General features: G+C 41.8%; 2 protein-coding genes and 1 long non-coding RNA gene across 3 annotated transcripts; 1 reads left to right on the top strand and 2 right to left on the bottom strand.

Moving 5' to 3' along the window:
- The first annotated feature begins 52 nt into the window (after window positions 1-52).
- On the top strand, window positions 53-1,277 carry LOC147492475 (uncharacterized). The gene is made up of 2 exons (XR_015198322.1): window positions 53-254; window positions 363-1,277. It is a non-coding gene; the product is annotated as an uncharacterized LOC147492475 (long non-coding RNA).
- Window positions 1,278-10,944: 9,667 nt separating this feature from the next.
- LOC147492474 (uncharacterized) lies at window positions 10,945-11,595 on the bottom strand. Its single transcript, XM_086567515.1, has one exon. The coding sequence runs from the start codon at window positions 11,593-11,595 to the stop codon at window positions 10,945-10,947; it is 651 nt and encodes a 216-aa protein (XP_086423641.1).
- A 624-nt stretch (window positions 11,596-12,219) lies between these two features.
- Window positions 12,220-12,807, bottom strand: LOC147492473 (uncharacterized). The gene has a single exon (XM_086567514.1). The coding sequence runs from the start codon at window positions 12,805-12,807 to the stop codon at window positions 12,220-12,222; it is 588 nt and encodes a 195-aa protein (XP_086423640.1).
- Between the last annotated feature and the right edge of the window lie 4,894 nt (window positions 12,808-17,701).

Raw genomic sequence — 17,701 nt, 5'->3', positions numbered from 1 at the left:
AGCTCTATCATATTTTCTATAATAGGGTGAAGAAATTCAACTAAGGTCCTAAAATATCATCTTCATGAGTATATGAATAAGCACAAAAATTTTGTTCTTTCATCTACATAACTATATTTATTCATCTTTGTCATAAATGATACCTTTTTTTGATGGTGTTCCTTTATAATTTTTGTAGGTTTACATTGTAAGAGCTTATGGTCTTGGTACAATATCTCCCACTGTGGGTTCACATTCAAAACATGCTAGAAAATGTATGTTCATTGTTTAACATGTTTCATTGGTTTACATTCCTCATCGTAAATAGATAATCTATAACAGTTTTCTTTTATTAATAGTGTTATTGATAAACAACAACGCAGGTAAAAGCATCAGGAGGATGAGAGTGACAGTGAAATAGTTGGCTCATCAGTTGTTTATGAAGTTACTAAAGTTTTAGAATTTAAAGATGTGAAAAATCTAGAAAACTTCGTCATTGCAGTGAAGGGGCGGATCAATAATTATGAGTTCTCTGAACATATGCTGTGTATAAGTACTATGAGCTCTGTTGCGGTCAGGGTGCTTTCCTTCACAAAAATCTTTCAGAAAGCATAAATCTGAAGCTCGCTGCAGGAGCAATTTCCCAAACTGTAGATACTGCTGATGCTATAAAAGGTTGCAATCTTAGTAACTCTCGAGATGACTTTGCAGCATTGCTTGAGTGTCTTAATCAGCTGGAGCACCTGGGGATGAATGTAGTTTTTTTATGTGCTCGTCTAAAACAACTTTTGACAGTCGCTACAAAATCTGAAGATGCTGTAAACCACTATAAGGAAGCGAAAGATAAGAGAGCTCAGGCGGAGGAGGAGATAATGAGAAGTGTGAAAGCCAAACTTTCTGAAATAGATACTACAATAGAACCTCAGAAAAAGGAGGTTAAAAAGCGTGAACTGGAGTTCAGGGAAGTGCTTGATTCTCCCTGGTGAGTGTTTTCCGTATTGGGATGTGTTCTATTTTTATGGTATCACAAACTTTTCCAGAATCCAGGGATAGTTTTTGTGTTGGCGGACAGTGAAGCTTCTGGCAAAAATAATGTCCTTTTTTAACATGAGTGGAGAGTACACTGATGTAAGTATGTAACTGGATATGAAGGACTGCAGACGAAAAGTCAGCCCTTTCTGACTATGATGAACATCATTATGATATATTAATTGTTGGTTATGGCTTATATTGAAGTTCCAAGATAGTTTTCTAATTTTCACTATTATCATATTGACGAATCAACTTATTTCTTACAATTGTCTTCTTAATTCAATAGTTATGATTAAAAAACAAAAACGTTCTGTCATCAGTGAAAATTAATGGAGTCCAAAGTGACATGGAGTTGTTATTAGTGGGCAAATATTGCTGCCTAATCTTATTTCTCATTTGGACGATCAAGTGTATAGAACTATAGATAATTTGGAACATTTCACACAAGTTTCCATTTTTTTTCAAATGTATTTGTAATGGCATAAACTCCAAGAAAACAAGGTGTAATTTCAAAATTAACAGATCGCCATGGATGACTAAAAGCTCCCATACTTGCGTAATATGTAAACTTGAGTTAATTCGAGTTCAAGACGAAGGACTGAACAGAAAAGCTTGTGTGCCAGTGCCTCTTCAATTTTGTTTAGGATAATGGGTCACTGCGCTAAATTCAGTTCACATGGAGTCTATACGCCACATCACCTCCAAGGTGTTAATGAATACCTTGAGTTTTGTAATTTGGTCTTAGAGCATTCCCAATACAAGCTACTCTTATTCACCTCCACATCAGCTCTATTTTCCCTCTTTTCCACTGTTTTGGTGAAAAGCAAGGTGAGGCTGCCCAATGCAAAGGTGGATTATTATTCTCAGACGGGATGTTTGATTCCGTTTGAATGTAAAAATCGAAAAAATACGTCGGACAGAATGAAACATCCCGTCTGAAGTTAAAAAAACAAAACAAAAAAAAAAGAAAAAAAAACCGTGAGACGTCCGAAAAAAAAAACCAAATTTTTTTTAAAAAACACACGACATGGAATAAAACATTCCATCCGAAATTCCTAACTCAGCTACTATTTCGGTTGAAGGTTTCACTCTCATTTTGACTTGGGAAAATAGTCACCTTGATATTCACCTTTGCATTGGGCAAAAGTTTTTGACCATTTGAAGGTGAATATTGTCACATCCCCTTGATATTCATCTGCATTGGGAATGCTCTTAGGTGTCTTTTTCTTGTTCACAAGTCACAACACGAACTACGAAATACGCGGACAACAGTTATTGGAAGTAGCATAGTGAGATTTTAAATAAGTTTCAAAGTTCTCAGTCACTAGTCACGGACTAATTTTTCTTTCACTTTGAGGTTTTTAGAGAAAGATTTTTGTAAACGACTGCAAGGAAGAGAGCAACATGAGTATTGATGAAGAAGACTATATGACTCTGGCTCAGCATTCTCAGTTAAAAAGAAGAAGCTTGCCTACTCCTTCTACAACTAACTAAGTCTAAGGTTATATATTTAACTAAGCATTATTAACTCAAGTAGTCAAGTACCACTATATTTAGTTAGCAATCACATTTATGATGCTAACTAAAACATATTTTAAACAACTCAAGTTGTTTAGGATCGTACAACTAAAACATACTTTAAACAACTAAAATTTGTTTAAAATGCCTTCAAGAAATGGGATATAACACAAACATATTTGTTTAAAATGTCTTCAAGAAATGGGATACAACTAAAACATACAATTAAAACATATTTGTTTAACATTTGTTTTAAACAAATATATTTTAGTTGTTTTAGTTGTATGTTTTACTTGTTTAAAATATATTTTAGTTGTTTAAAATATATTTGTTTTAAACAACTAAAACATATTTTAAGTTTAAAATATGAAAATATGTTTTAGTTGTTTAAAACATATTTGTTTAAAATTTCTTCAAGAAATGGGATACAACTAAAACATATAACTAAAGCATATTTGTTTAAAATGTCTTCAAGAAATGAGATACAACTAAAACATATTTTAAAATGTCTTCAAGAAATGGGATACAACTAACTAAAACATATTTTTTTAAAATGTCTTCTAAAAATAGGATACAACTAAAACATATTTTAAACAACTCAAGTTGTTTAGGATCGTATGGTAGAATTTGGACTTTAGGTATGATACAATATGTAAGCACCCACTAGCAACAGTTTAAGTTATTTTTAACGAAGTTGAATATTTACGTAGTTAAACCTCTGCCAGATTTACAAATGTGTGTACTGAATATGACTAAGAAAAATTGATTTTTTCCTTTGTTAGAATGGTTTCCTATACATAGTTGCAAATTATTTGAGTGCATGTACGTGCACGATACACTTTTGTTTTTCTTTGAGTATTTGAGTATTCAGGTTTTCAGATTCTGTTGGTGGGAATAAAAAGTACACTATTCAGACTTTTAGAATTTCAGAGTATTGTGTTGTTCACTTGTTCAACTCTAATTTGATTTTTCTTGTTTTTCTGTAAAGGGGTGTGGGTATTTTGCTTAAAGATACTATTTTAGTACAAATTCATTTTAGATATGCCTACTTCTGAGAATTACTGTCTTCTAAGGCCTTTATGTTGAAGGTTTTATTTAAAAAGTTAGCTGAGTGATTGTATTGTAAGTTTGAAGTTTTCAACTTCTAAAGTTGGAAGCATAATACTAGTATGGTTCAATTTTAACTTCACTTCTGAGTTTTGAGTAAATATTGAAGACTAGTTGCCTAAAGTCTTTGCTTCTAAGACCCATATTCTTTCCTTTGCATTGCCACTTAAATAATTTCTCAGTTTAGTTATGTTTGAATTACTAAACTGACCTTGTCATACTTGAATGTACAGGTGGATTCTAATCGAGCCGTCACATCTTCAATGTCTGTAACTATACTTAACCCCCTTCTTGTTCGCTGTTTTCATAAAGTCTCTTGACAATGTATTAGTTGCTCTCCTCATAATGGTTTATATTCACTTGCAGTGAGCAAGTGCTGCTCTCTCTTGATAAAGCTAAGTCATGTGCAATGGAACGAGCAAAAGTACTTCTAACAACCCTAGACCCTCTTTCCCCTAGCTTTGTGAAAGCTTTGACGCAATCTTATGCTAACTCCTACATGGTAGGCATAATCTTCTAGCCCCCATTTTGATTTTACTAAAATATATGGATCTATTTGAATACTATGAACAATTCCAGTTATATCAAGATGTCTTGTTGCAGGCTCTTCCATGCGAATTCTGCAGGTTACACCTTCCAAAGGAATATTCTATGTTGGCTTTGGTTGATGAAAATCAGAGTGTTTAACCAAATATACAAGTCATCCTCGCTGTCCTAGACTAACTGTTGGATTGAGTAATTTCTCTAAAGCTCACAAGTTGGTCGAGGGAGATCATCTGGTATTCCAGTTAGTCAAGAATGCCACATTTCAGGTGATCTTTAGACAGTTTTGGAATAACTTATCTTTTAATTGCTAAAATGATGATTCCGACTGTGTTTATTTTGTGGTCATCCAATATAGATATGGTCACCATATTATTGGGTAATCAACAACCATATTATAGTTATGTGGGTGAAACCATGTCATCATTGGGCAAACGTTTCGTCCAGTACATACTAAAAAGTGGATTATGCTCTGGGGAGAGATTAAAATTTGGAATGCGTACCTCTTTACTGTCTAGATTACTTTTGTTATAAATGCCAGGAAAAACATTCAAGTTATGTTTGTCATATTGGAAATTCTGCATTGAGTGGTGGATGGAGTAGTTTCTCTAAAGCTCAAAATTTGGTCGAGGGAGATTATCTGGTTTTCAATTAGTCAAGAACACAATTCTGGTGAAGATTAATTGGACTTGTTTTTAAGACCAAGTTATCCATGTGTGGTTCCTAATTCAATGATCCTGAACTATGTTCATGTCTTGGTTGTCCACCCCACTACTATAAAGAAGTTTCTTGTTTTCACAAAAAATATGGGTAATGGTTCCTAGGTCCTCTACGAGTATTCAAATCTCATTCAAGGATGCTTAACATGATCTTCCCCCCCCCCCTTTTTTTTAATCTACATGTATTCGTCTTTGTCATGAATGGTTCCTGATTTTTGTGTGTCCTTTATCATGTTTGTACTTTGTAGGTCTATATCATAAGAGCTAATGGTCTTGGTGCAACCTATCTTACTAAAATCTTGCGTCCAAAACATGCTAGTAAACGTATGTTGGTTGGAATGTGATTGTGATCTTCATTCTTCATTGTAAATAGATAATCAAGCATTTTGCTTTTACTAATAGTGCTATTGATATACAATGACGCAGGTAAAAGCATCATCTGAAAAAAAACATTGAGTAAACATCGAAAGACTGTTTCCTTGGTTCATCAATCCCCACCGGTAGAGTATGGAAGTGACTCTGAAAAGGTTGGTTTTGTAGTTCAGTAGTTCCTAGAGCTTTGGGTTTTGGAAAACATTATTAGGTATAACTTCTAAAGCTGGAAGTAAGTATGTTGTTTCTTCTTATGGAAAATGGATGTTTGTGATGTACTGAGGACTAGGCCGTAGGCATGTTAGGGTTCTCACACAGCCAAACCTTGGGCCTGTAAAGCTTCATGGATCTTACCCAGGGCTGATACTGTCCCCTACATACCTTAGCCACCACTGAGCTAAACACAATGGCGTAAAGGGTTTTAACTTAAAAGGCCTCATTGGGTGAGAAACCAACTATACTAATTGGAGCATTGGAACATAGATCCAATGTGGGGCCTTTTTTTTCAGTCCACAGTTGGTTTCAGTGGTGGCTAGCTAAGGCCGGAGATTGGGCTAAGGTGAGTTCTGTGAGGGCACCACGTGTGGACCCTAGGTTTGGCTGTTTGTCAAGCATGAGTGGCGTTGAACTATAGCTGTCTAGCTGGCTCAAGACTTTTGAATTACTTAAATAATCGCTATTTTGATATGCTTGAATTATTATTAACTTAGCTTGTGATACTTGAACAGGTTGTTTCTGATCACGTTGAGATACCTCCAAAGTCTGAAACTGACCCAACTTCTTTTTTGTTTTTGTTTTCTTGTCTATTAAAAGTTTCTTGTCTGAAACTGACCCAAAGTCCGAAACTGACCCAATCTGTTCGTTTCTTGTCTATTAAAAGTTTTCATGTTTGCTTGAAGCTTTGAGCTAGCGAGAGCAAACACCACTCTGTCGTGACAATAATGCTATGTCATGTGTTAAAGATAGAGCAGAAGAACTTCTAAAATCTGTAGACAATGTTTTCCCTAGCTTTGTGAAAGCAATGACACTATCATATGCTACTAAAGACATGATGGTAGACATAATCTTCTAGACACTTGTATGAACCTAAAATATCACACCTAAACAATCTCTTCTTTTTCTCTCCTTACTCACTGTTTCTCCCTTTTTTCTCTCTCCAGCGGCCTCCCTTTCTCTCCCCATCCTCTTCTTTTTATATCTCCCCCTATCTGGACCGTCCATCTATTTCACCATCCCATGGTTCTCCTTCTTATCGTACGTATGTCACGTCTGCGGTCTAGGGTTCCACGGTCACGATTCCCATACTCCTCCTTTTCCTTCGTTATGTTGCATCTTATCCTCTGTACCGCTGACTTAGTCCAACTTCCAACATTGTGCCACCACAAATGCCCCTTCTCAATTTCGTGGTCTTGTTAATGGATCCGGGATTGAGAACTCTCATTGTTATTCTCTTTCCACCACCCACGCTCTCTTTCCTCGGTTTGCGTGTGAGGTGGACTACACTATCATCACGCGTTTTCAGCTGCCCCTCGTACCTCGAGCTTCCATGTGTCTCACTCTGGCTGGATTGTCTGCCTGACTCCTCGAGTTCCTTAATTCCCTGTAATTACCTTTTTACCCTTCCCTTATTTAAACTCCTCTCCTTCTCCCTCTTTCTCATTTTATTTTCCCCCTCTCCCTTTGCTCTTCCACTGCTTTACCATTTTTCCCCTTTCCGATCAGTTTTCGGTTTGCATGCGCTACCTCAGTCTTCCGACAATTCCTTCATCTTTTGGCACTCTACTCAGGCATAACCTCTCTCTCTTTGCTTCAGTCGGTATGTTTTCTAGGCTTTACTTATTTTTGTTTGAGCTGAATATTTGGGTCTATTCATACCTCGCGTCTATTCCTCTACTTTTCCGATGTCGGGCTCTGAATCCGGCGACTCTTCCTCTTCTCAGTCCCATAGAATAGCATCTCCACCTCCTACTACTCAAACTGCGGTCCCATCCACCTTAGGGCGCCAAGTCCCTTTGCTGCCACCACCTTCTCGGTGCTGCCTCCCTAATTTGGATGCAATTAGGGTTGCTTATGACATTCCATCCAACATTGCCTTAGAACACGTGCCATCTATCACACACTACCCTCACCGTTCCCCGACATCCGGGGTGCCTTGTAATCACTGTGGGTCAAATTGTCGCCGGTCTACGGCTGCCCCTCACTCTCCTGGACGTCGAGGTGTGTAATCATTTCAACATTCCCCCCTGTCAAGGCATAGGGAATTTTTGTAGAATCATGTATGCTGCGAACTCATACAATAAGACCGGTGAACCTAAGATTACGAGCCGCAATATCATCTCTCACTATTTCATTAAGAAAAGTACCAAAGATGTCAGTGTGGGGTACCAATCTTTTTGTGTACGCCCTCAGAAGCCATCACTCTTGCTCCATGTCACAACCTCAGATAAAGTGTGGCATCATTATCCTTTATACGTATCGGGGCAATTTCTGTCCGTGGACATTCCTTTAGATTTAACTCTTAACCATCTCGCCTTCATAACCCGAGGTGAGTATCTTTGTTCTTCCCTTCTCTCTAGATGTGTTGTTTCCGTTATACTCTAACCCGTTGTTCCTCTCTGTTTTGCAGGTTGACGGCCAAATTCCAAGTCCCAACTCTACTCCGGCATCTCTTGTCCTTATTTCCCAAAGGCTCCTCGAACTCGGCCCTGCTCAAGCCGATCACCTGGGAATCCACCCCACTACCACTACTCCATTGTTGCAAATCCCTGATCTACACAATTTCTGCGGCTTCTCAGCTCCATTTTACCGTCATCCCCCTCCCAAGGAGCGGAAACCTAGAACATCTCCACCTCCAAGAAAACGAACTCGCGCCCCTACTTCCCGCCGCCATCATCCCCGAACCTCCTCTCACTCCCTCGAATCTCACGATCCTCCCACCTCCTCCGCTCCCAAAGACATCCCTTCTTACCGCTCCATCTCAAATTGGGACGATCAGTACACCTCTCCCCACTCCCCATCCAATGATATGGATGTCCGCAAACAAAAACTTTTTAACAGTGATTCCGATGATGATGATGTGAGGGAGGTTCCCTCCACAGAAGTGAGGGCTCCTGCTGAAATGCCCCCAGCCAAGAGGTAGTGGACCTAAGCATTTGAAGAATCTGTCCCTATCACTCAGCGGACCTCCGCATCTGAAGAACCTGCCCCCATTACCTCACCACTTCAACCCGCAGTCTCTTCTCCCCGCACACGCCGGTCTGGCAAAGAACCAATCCCACTTGTAGCTTCGGTCTCTAATTCGACCCTTGCAGAGGAATTCTGTCCTATTTTCAATGTGCGCAACCACAGGGTGAACACTGCGGACTCCGCTCTGGATAATGCAGCTGTAACCTCTTCTCTATTCTATAATGCTCACTTACCTAAGGACATAGCCTATGCAGACGGGGAGTCGTTTGATCAGCACCGCACCTCTCTGTATACCAACTAGGAGAGGGTACACTCTCTTTCTTTTTTTCTTTTTTTTTACATCTCTCTTTCTGATCCTAGGTAAGCTTGGACATCTCTTTCATGATCCGCGGCCTTTTCAGCGCCAAGACCAAGGTGGCCTCCCTGGAGAAAGAACTCAACGGTCTTTCTGGCATAAAAGCTGCCTATGCCGAACTCCAATCAGATCTAGCCGCTGCTAACTTGGCTAAACTCAAGGCCTATGATGAACTCAAGTCTGGGAGTCCTCTCACCAAAAATACATGGATTCGGTCAACGATTGCCTGAGTCGTCAAAGGGAAATGCTCCTCCAATAATACCAGCTCAATCTGGATGCCCTCACTCAACAACACCAGGAAGCTGTTGACACCCTCAATAAAAAACATAAGGATGCTGCCGCCAACCTACTGCAGCAACACCAAGCAAACATGACTGCCCTTCGCGACCGCTTCAAGCTCCTAGCCGACAAGAGGGTGGCCAAGAAAATCCAAGAGGAGCATGCACGACTCATATAGGAAGGGAGGCTTCTCCCCGAAAGGCCTACCACCCCATTGATAGACTCCCCTGAGATCGCAAGAGAAGAAGTGGCGGCCACTGAGACCCTCCTCGCCCCGCCCCCCCTGTGCTAGAAGAAACTTCCACCCAAGCGACGGCCACTGAGGAGACCCCCGCTGCAACCATGGAGGACATCACCGAGGAGGACGCCACTACACCCGCTGAGGAAGTCACTGATGTAATGCCCACCAATGATTCCCCCTCTGAGATGCACTAGAGACTTTTTTTCTATAATAAACCACTTTTACCCACTCCTGACTAGTTGTTTGCTACACTACTCATTTTGTTGATATTTTGACATTATTCCCTTTAATGTGATGTTTGATTTTGCTCGGTATGTTTGTTGCCTCTTTATCTCTTGATTCTGCTACTTGTTTAAATTGTGATGTATCTCTATCTTCAGGTTTTCTATGACTCTACCTCTCTTCTGAGATCTTGTTTCTTTGACTTAATTAGATATTGCCCTTGCCCGGTCGTCTTCTCTTTGTTTGGCTATTTAGCTAGATGAAGGCCACTCCCCATGCCCCACGTGTAAATTGCCTCTCTTGTCTGCGAAGGGCCCACCCCACTCCACGGGCTCCTTTATCTTTGGAGTCCCATTGGGGATTCATTTTGCCCCATGCTCAACTTGTGCATTGCATTAGTGAAAGGCTCATTCCTTCCGCTGTCCCTCGCGATGATTGGGTCTCATGCCTCGCGTGTAGTTTGTATATCTCGAGAAGCTAGTTGAGGCAACTCATCTTGCCCCAAGCTTAATTCTGGTATCGAATCAGTGAAAGGCTCATCCCCTCCACTGTCTTTCTCTATGCTCGGATTCCATGCCCCATATGTAGTTTGCATCTCTCATCCGCGAAGGGCTCATCCCACTCCGCGGGCTCTATAGTCTCAGGAAGCTAGTTGGAGCAACTCATCTTGCCCCAGGCTCACTCTGGCCCTGTATCAGCGAAGGGCTCTTCCCCTCCGCTGTCTCTCTCCACGCTTGGATTCCATGCCCCATTTGTAGTTTGTATCTCCCATCCGCGAAGGGCTCATCCCACTTTGCGGGCTCTGAACCTCAGGAAACTAGTCGGGGCAACTCATCTTGCCCCAGGCTCAACTCTGGCCTTGTATCAGTGAAGGATTCATCCCCTTCGCTGTCTCCCTCTATGCTTGGATTCCATTCCCCATGTGCAGTTTGTATCTCTCATCCGCGAAGGGCTCAACCCACTCCGCGGGCTCTATAGCCTTAGGAAGTTAGTTAGGGCAACTCATCTTGCCCCAGGCCCAACTATGACCTTGTATCAGCGAAGGGCTCATCCCCTCAGTTGTCTTTCTCTACGCTTGGATTTCATGCCCCATGTTCATTTTGGACTCCTACCCTTACAAATGATATTCTCTTCTCAAAAGTGTCGTTGTATTATATATTTACATACAGCTACAGACTCTTGCTCTAGATTTTCATTACATTCAAGTGTGAATTTTTTTTAATATTCTCACGTTCCACGACTTCTCTACCAATTTGCCTTCCTATGTTAGCAATTTGTAGGTGCTAGCCTATCTTATATCCACCATGGTGTAAGGTCCCTCCCAATTCGGACCCAGCTTTCCATCTTTCTCCTTCCTGGTACTAGGCATCACTGGACGTCGAGGCACCAGATCACCTATTTGGAATTGTCGTGGCTTGACCCTCTTGTTGTACTGTCTTTGCAATCTCCAGCTGGTACTCCTCCAACTTTATACAGGCAGTGTCTCTTCTCTCCTCTACCAGATTCAAATCCGCTGCTAATATTCTCCAGTTTGAGCCCTCCTCCATAGCCTTTGTTCGTGTTGTCGTTGCCACCATCTCAGAAAGGATCACGGCTTCCACACCATAAGCCAACGAGAATGGGGTCTCTTGGGTGGACGATCGAGGTGTGGTCCGATAGGCCCAAGTACATAATTCAGCTCGTCTGCCCGCCCGTTTTTTATCTTCCAACTTCCTCTTAAGATTGTTCATAATAGTTTTGTTGGATGACTCCGCCTGTTTGTTGCCTTCGAGGTTGTAAGGGGCCGAGAACCCCTGTTTCACCTTATAGGCTTGCAAGAAACTGGTCATCTTCGCTCCTGTGAACTGAGTCCCATTGTCTGCTATAATGGCATATGGTAGCCTAAACCTGCAGATAATATTCTCCCATAAGAATTTGACTATTTGCGTGTCCTTCACCTGCTGCAAGGGTACGTCCTCAATCCATTTCGTGAAATAATCAGTGGCTGCGAGCATGAACCTTCGTTTGCCACTGGCCATGGGCAGCGGTCCCACTATATCCATTGCCCACATAACGAACAGCCATGGGCTTGAGACGTTATGTAATGGTTCTACGGGGGCGAAGATCAGCTGGGAAAACCTTTGACATTTGTCTCATCTCTTAGCAAACTCCACTGCATCCCTTTTCATATGGGGCCAAAAATACCCCTGTGTCAATAATCGATATGTCATAGTTCTTCCCGCTGAATGGCTCCCGCAATCTCCCTCGTGTAATTTTGCCAGCACCTCATATGACAACCGCGGACCTAAGCATTTTAACAGTGGTCCACTGAAGTTTTTTTGGTACAACTCCCTTCCAGCAAAACGTATCTCCAAGAAGTATGTTCCCATCTTCTTCTTTCCTTCTTATCTGTCACTTCCTTTCCCGCCAAAAAGCACTTAATCGGATCCATCCAACTCCCACTTTCTTTCGCGACCTGACAAATCTCTAACGCATCCTCAGTGCTCGGTTTCTCCAACCTTCCCACTCGTATCGTTCTTTTCTTCTGACCCGGGAATTGCAACGGCTACGTACGCTAGGGCGTCAGCAAGTCTATTCTCTCCATGACCCAAGTGGATGAACCTGAGCTTTGTGAATTTTTCAGATAGTTTGTGCAGCACCTCCAAATATCTTGCCATTCTAGGGCATCAGGCAGCAAACCCTCCATTCGCTTGACACACCACCAAATTTGAATCGGAATATACTGTTAGCTCCTTCACTCCCAAATCCTTGGCCATTCTCAATCCTGCTATCACCGCTTCATATTCTGCTTCATTACTGGATGCCACGAAGCCTAGTTTCATGGTTTGCTCTATTCTGTCATTATCGGGTGTAACCAGTACGACTCCTATGTCGCTGCTTGCATATGTAGCCGATCCATCTGCAAATACCCTCCATCCATTCCTTTTATCCCACGGGTCTAGGAGGTCTGGTTCCCCCTCCCTCTCTGGTTCCATGACCATCTCTTCTCCCCAAGTGGGGTCCTCTACGGGAAACTCTGCCAGAAACTCAGCCATCGCCTGCACTTTTTCTATGGTTCTTATCTGATATTGTATCTCATAGGAACTTAGCGTCATTGCCCATTTCAACATTCTACCAGATTTTTCTGCCTTCAATGCTTGCCTCATAGGCAAATTCGTCACCACCACTACCACATGCGCCTCAAAGTAGGGTTTCAGCTTCAAAGTTGAGAACACTAACCCCAAGGCATACCTCTCAATTCTACTATACCGCATTTCTACGACCAGTAATGTCTTGCTCTGAAAATACACTTGTTTCTCCACCTTGTCTACAACTCGGACTAGAACTGAGCTAAGTACATACTCTGTGGCCCCAAATACAAATACAACTTTTCCCCCATCTCTGGCCGTGACAACAAAGGCGCTTTGCTCAAATATTTTTTCAATTCCTGAAATGCCTCATCACACTCCGCGGTCCACACAAAATCCGGTGTACTTCTTAACAACCTATATAGCGGTCTGCATTTATCGGATGACTTGGAAATGAATCTATTTAAAGTTGTGACCCTTCCTGCTAGCCACTGTACTTCCTTAACATTCTGTGGAGTTGGCATCTCCACCAAAGACCTTATTTGTTCGGGGTTAACCTCGATTCCCCTATGAGTAACGATATAACCCCAAAAATTTCCCGTAGTCACCCCGAATGTGCACTTTTCAGGGTTTAACTTCAAATTGTATCTCTGTAGTATCCCGAAGGTCTCTCTCAAACCCTCTATATGTTCCTCTTCCGACATACTCTTTTCCACCATGTCATCTATATAGATCTCAATCTCCTTCCGAATCTTGGTTTCGAACATTTTCTCACCCAACCGTTGGAACGTAGCCCTCGTATTCTTCAAACCAAACGACATCCTCGTATAGCAGTATGTACCGCCTTCCACCACAAACGCTGTCTTTTCCTAGTCTGGTTCGTACATCGCTACCTGGTTGTACCCCATTGATGCATCCATGAAGGAAAATATCTTGAATCCGCCGTCCTATCCACCAACTCATCTACACTCACGGTATGGGATAACTGTCATTTGGGCACTCGAGATTTACATCAATAAAATCAACACACATACAAACCTTGTCATTCTTTTTCAGTACCGCGACTATGTTAGACAACCAGTCTATGAACTCAACTTCTCAGATTATCCCTGCCCCTTTCAACCTCGCGACCTCTTCATGGATTCCCTCGGAATATTTAGGTCTAATGTCGTGCATCCTTTGTCTCACGGGTTTAGCGTTTGCCTTCATGTGTAAGTGGTGACAACCGGGGTTAGGCCCCAAGCCCAAGTGGTCTAACCCAAATCCCTACATCCTCTATCGCTCCACAAGGCGAAAATATATTTATTTTCGGACAAGAACTGTATCAACTTACTCTTCCATTCCTCTGGCAAACTGGATCCTATCGACGTGAACTTCTCTTCATCCCCCTTTCCAATATTCACCACCTCAATCTCGTCGAGCGTCTTTGGTCCCACCAATGACTCCCCCAGCATCCAAAACCCTCAAATCAAAACCAAGAACAGCACTATAATTGCTATGTCATCACCTCTTCTTCCTAACATTAAAAGTCTCTTCTTAAGTGCGTGGATCAATCGCTTCAATGTTCCTCGATTCTTTTAATAACACTTGGCGGTTACGATCACCGCGTAGACCTTGTACATGCCGGTAGGTGTGGGAAACCTTATCACTTGATAGTACGTTGATGGACCGCCTTCATCTTGTGAATCCACCGCCTTCCTAAAATTGCATTATATTGCGAAGCAGAGTCTACCACCATGAATCGGGCAAAAACTATCATTGGTCCTGTCGTCACGGGCAATAAGAGTTCCCCTGTGGGTTCTGTCATACTCCCATTGAATCCATATAAATTGGTTCGCGAAGGCCGCAGCTACTTAGGATCGACTCCCATTTCCTCCAAAGCACCTCTGAATAACAAATCCATTACACTTCCACAATCAATCAACACCCTTTTCACCATATAAATCCCCATCGCGATTGTAATGACCAGCGCATCTTCATGTGGTGAGTCCACTACCCGGAGGTCTGCGCTACTAAATACAATTCTGTCCTTTTCTGCTGCCGACGTCTCTCTTTGTCGCAGTCTATCCATTCTCTCATTGATCTGTTGGATACTCGCGGTCTGCCTTATCTTGTCTCTATAAGCATTGTGACTCAAAACCTCACCGCTATAAATCACATTGATGGTTCCTAGTATTTTTTCCTGAGGCGGCATGTGCTCCTCATTCTGGGCGCCTCTCACAAACTCTCTCATCCTCCCTTTCTCCACCATCCTTTGAATCAACTATTTTAGTATGTAACAATCATTCATCTCATGATTCCGTACCTGATGATATGCGTAGAAAGGTTTTTTTGGTATCTCTATTGGTGTGCTTCGCGGTCCCTCATACCCCAGAAGATTCTTGATTAGGGGCAAGATCTCACTCAATGGTTTATTCAGCGGTGTCTGTTCCATCTCGCGCTATGGCTTCCTCTTCCTGTGCTCCCTTCGGGCACCTTCCGACTTCCTTCTGCCTATGCTCGGTATCCACAATATCCCTGGCTTTCTTTTTCTGATGTCTCCGCTCTCCGGTGTTCCCGTTCCTTCTCCAAAGACAACACTACCTTCCCTGATCTCCTGGAATCTTTTTGCATGGTATCTTCATATCTTATATACTTTTCCACTCGCGAATACAGCTCGTGTAAGGTCGCGATCTCATTATTTGCCACGGACTAGTGCACTCCTGTTCCCGGACGCAAGCCTCTCTCAAATGCTATCACCGCTGTCCTCTCATCCAAATTTTCCACTTTCAGTGTCTCGCCTTTAAACCGCACATAAAATGCCTAACTGATTTTGCGGATCTTTGTCCCACGTTGAACAAAGCCGCATATCCACCACTCGCCTCTTCTGATGTATGAAATGATCTATGAACGCCTGCTCTAACTCTTGGAAATTTTTGATGCTCCTCGCTAGTAATCTGTAGTACCAATCCGACGCCCCTCCTTTCAAGCCCATCATACCGAGCCTCCTGCCATCATATCTCTCGAACCTCGGCTGGGTGAACCACTTTGGGACCTCCAAACCCATATGTCATCTGCTAGTGGGTTGCGATTCAACCCAGCCACCACCTGACTGGCCGCTCCTCCGTGACCCCTCGCTTGCTGCCGGTTTGCCTCCCTATCATTGTCTATCATTTCTTAAACTTGTTCCATTGTTAAGCCAACTACAGGGTTTTCAACAAGATTCGGCTCGGGCTCCTCATCTTCAGATCCCTCACTTACTTTTTTCCCTGGCCTCTTCCTCCGCCTTTTCTTTCTCTCTTCTCAGCTCGTCGTTCTCCTCTCTCAACCTCTCAATCTCTTCTCGCATCAGTCATGTTTCTTCCGTTGCTTGCTCCTCTTCTCGTTCTCCCTCTTCATCAATCACCGCCTCCGGCATCGGCTCCCGAACCACCACCTTCTTTGGTCTACCCATTGTTCTCTTTGGTGCCATTTCTAACTTGCTTTTATCTCTCCCCACAGACGGCGCCAAATGTATGAACCTAAAATATCACACCTAAACAATCTCTTCTTTTTCTCTCCTTACTCACAGTTCCTCCCTTTTTTCTCTCTCCAACGGCCTCCCTTTCTCTCCCCATCCTCTTCTTTTTATATCTCCCCTATCTGGACCATCCATCTGTCTCGTCATCCCATGGCTCTCTTTCTTACCGTACGTATGCCACGTCCACGGTCACGATTCTATACTCCTCCTTTTCCTTCGTTATGTTGCATCATATCCTCTGTACCGCTGACTTAGTCCAACTTCCAACATTGTGCCACTACAACACTCATACGATTCAGTTAAAAATATAGCATTTGAAGATAAGGGAAAATTTAAGTTATTTCTTGTTGTTTTGTTGCAGGCACTTCCAAAAGAATTTTGCAGGTTACACCTTCCAAACAAAGATGTTATGCTAACTTTGGTTGATGAGGATCCAGAAGAATATCCAGTTAAATATTTATTTTGTACTGGAAAGTCTGCATTAATTTCTGGATGGAGTGGCTTCTCCAAAGCTTACAAATTGGTACAGGGAGATCATCTGGTTTTTCAGTTAGTAAAAAATACCACATTTCAGGTGATAATTAGACAAGTTTTCAATATATTATATCCATGATTGTTATTTGGATGTTCCTCAACTGTGCTTATGTCGTGGCCATTCAATCCAAATATGGAGACTCTTCCATTGGATTAATGAATAATGATATTGCTAGTGTGGGCCCGAAAGCATGTCAACTTTTAAATGGTTAAACGTTCCCACCTGTACACAACAGTGGATTATTGTGCTTGGTGGAAGGATTAGGATACGGGACAGACACTTCTCAACGATCTCCCTTTTCTGATTAACTTCAAGTGTTGGCCTAACAGTACATATCGTTGTCAGAGCTCTATCATATTTGCTATAATAGGGTGAAGAAATTCGACGCAAAGATTGCTATGTTTGAACTAAGGTCCTAAAGTATCATCTTCATGAGTATATGAATAATCACTAAATTTTTGTTCTTTTATTTGCATAACTATATTTATTCATCTTTGTCATTAGTGATACCTTTTTTTATGACGTTCCTTTATAATTTTTGTAGGTTTACATCATAAGAGTAAAGAGCTTATGGTCTTGGTGCAATATCTCCCACTGTGGGTTCACATTCAAAACATGCTAGTAAATGTATGTTGCTTAATATGTTTCATTGGTTTTCATTCCTCATCGTAAATAGATAATTTATTGCATTTTTCTTTTCATTAATAGTGTTATTAAACAACAATGCAGGTAAAAGCGTCAGGACTTGTGAAAAAGCAGAGAGTAAACATCAAAGGCCTGCTTCCTTGGATGTTCTTCAACCTATAATAGTAGAGTCTAAGAGTGACAGTGAAATAGTTGGTTCAGTGGTTCCCGAAGTTACTAAAGTTTTGGAATTAAAAAATGTGAAAAATCTAGAGAGCTTCGTCATTGCAGTGAAGGGGCAGATCATTAATTAATTCTGAGTTCTCTGAACATACACTGAGTAAGTACTATGAGCTCTATCAGTCAGGATGCTTTCCTTCACAAAAATCTTTTAGAATGCATCAATACGAAGCTTGCTGCAG

The sequence above is a fragment of the Coptis chinensis genome, chromosome 6 (assembly GCF_015680905.1).
Source record: "Coptis chinensis isolate HL-2020 chromosome 6, ASM1568090v1, whole genome shotgun sequence".
In the NCBI taxonomy this organism is placed as follows: domain Eukaryota; kingdom Viridiplantae; phylum Streptophyta; class Magnoliopsida; order Ranunculales; family Ranunculaceae; genus Coptis; species Coptis chinensis.
This window is presented reverse-complemented; position numbering and strand designations above follow the sequence as displayed.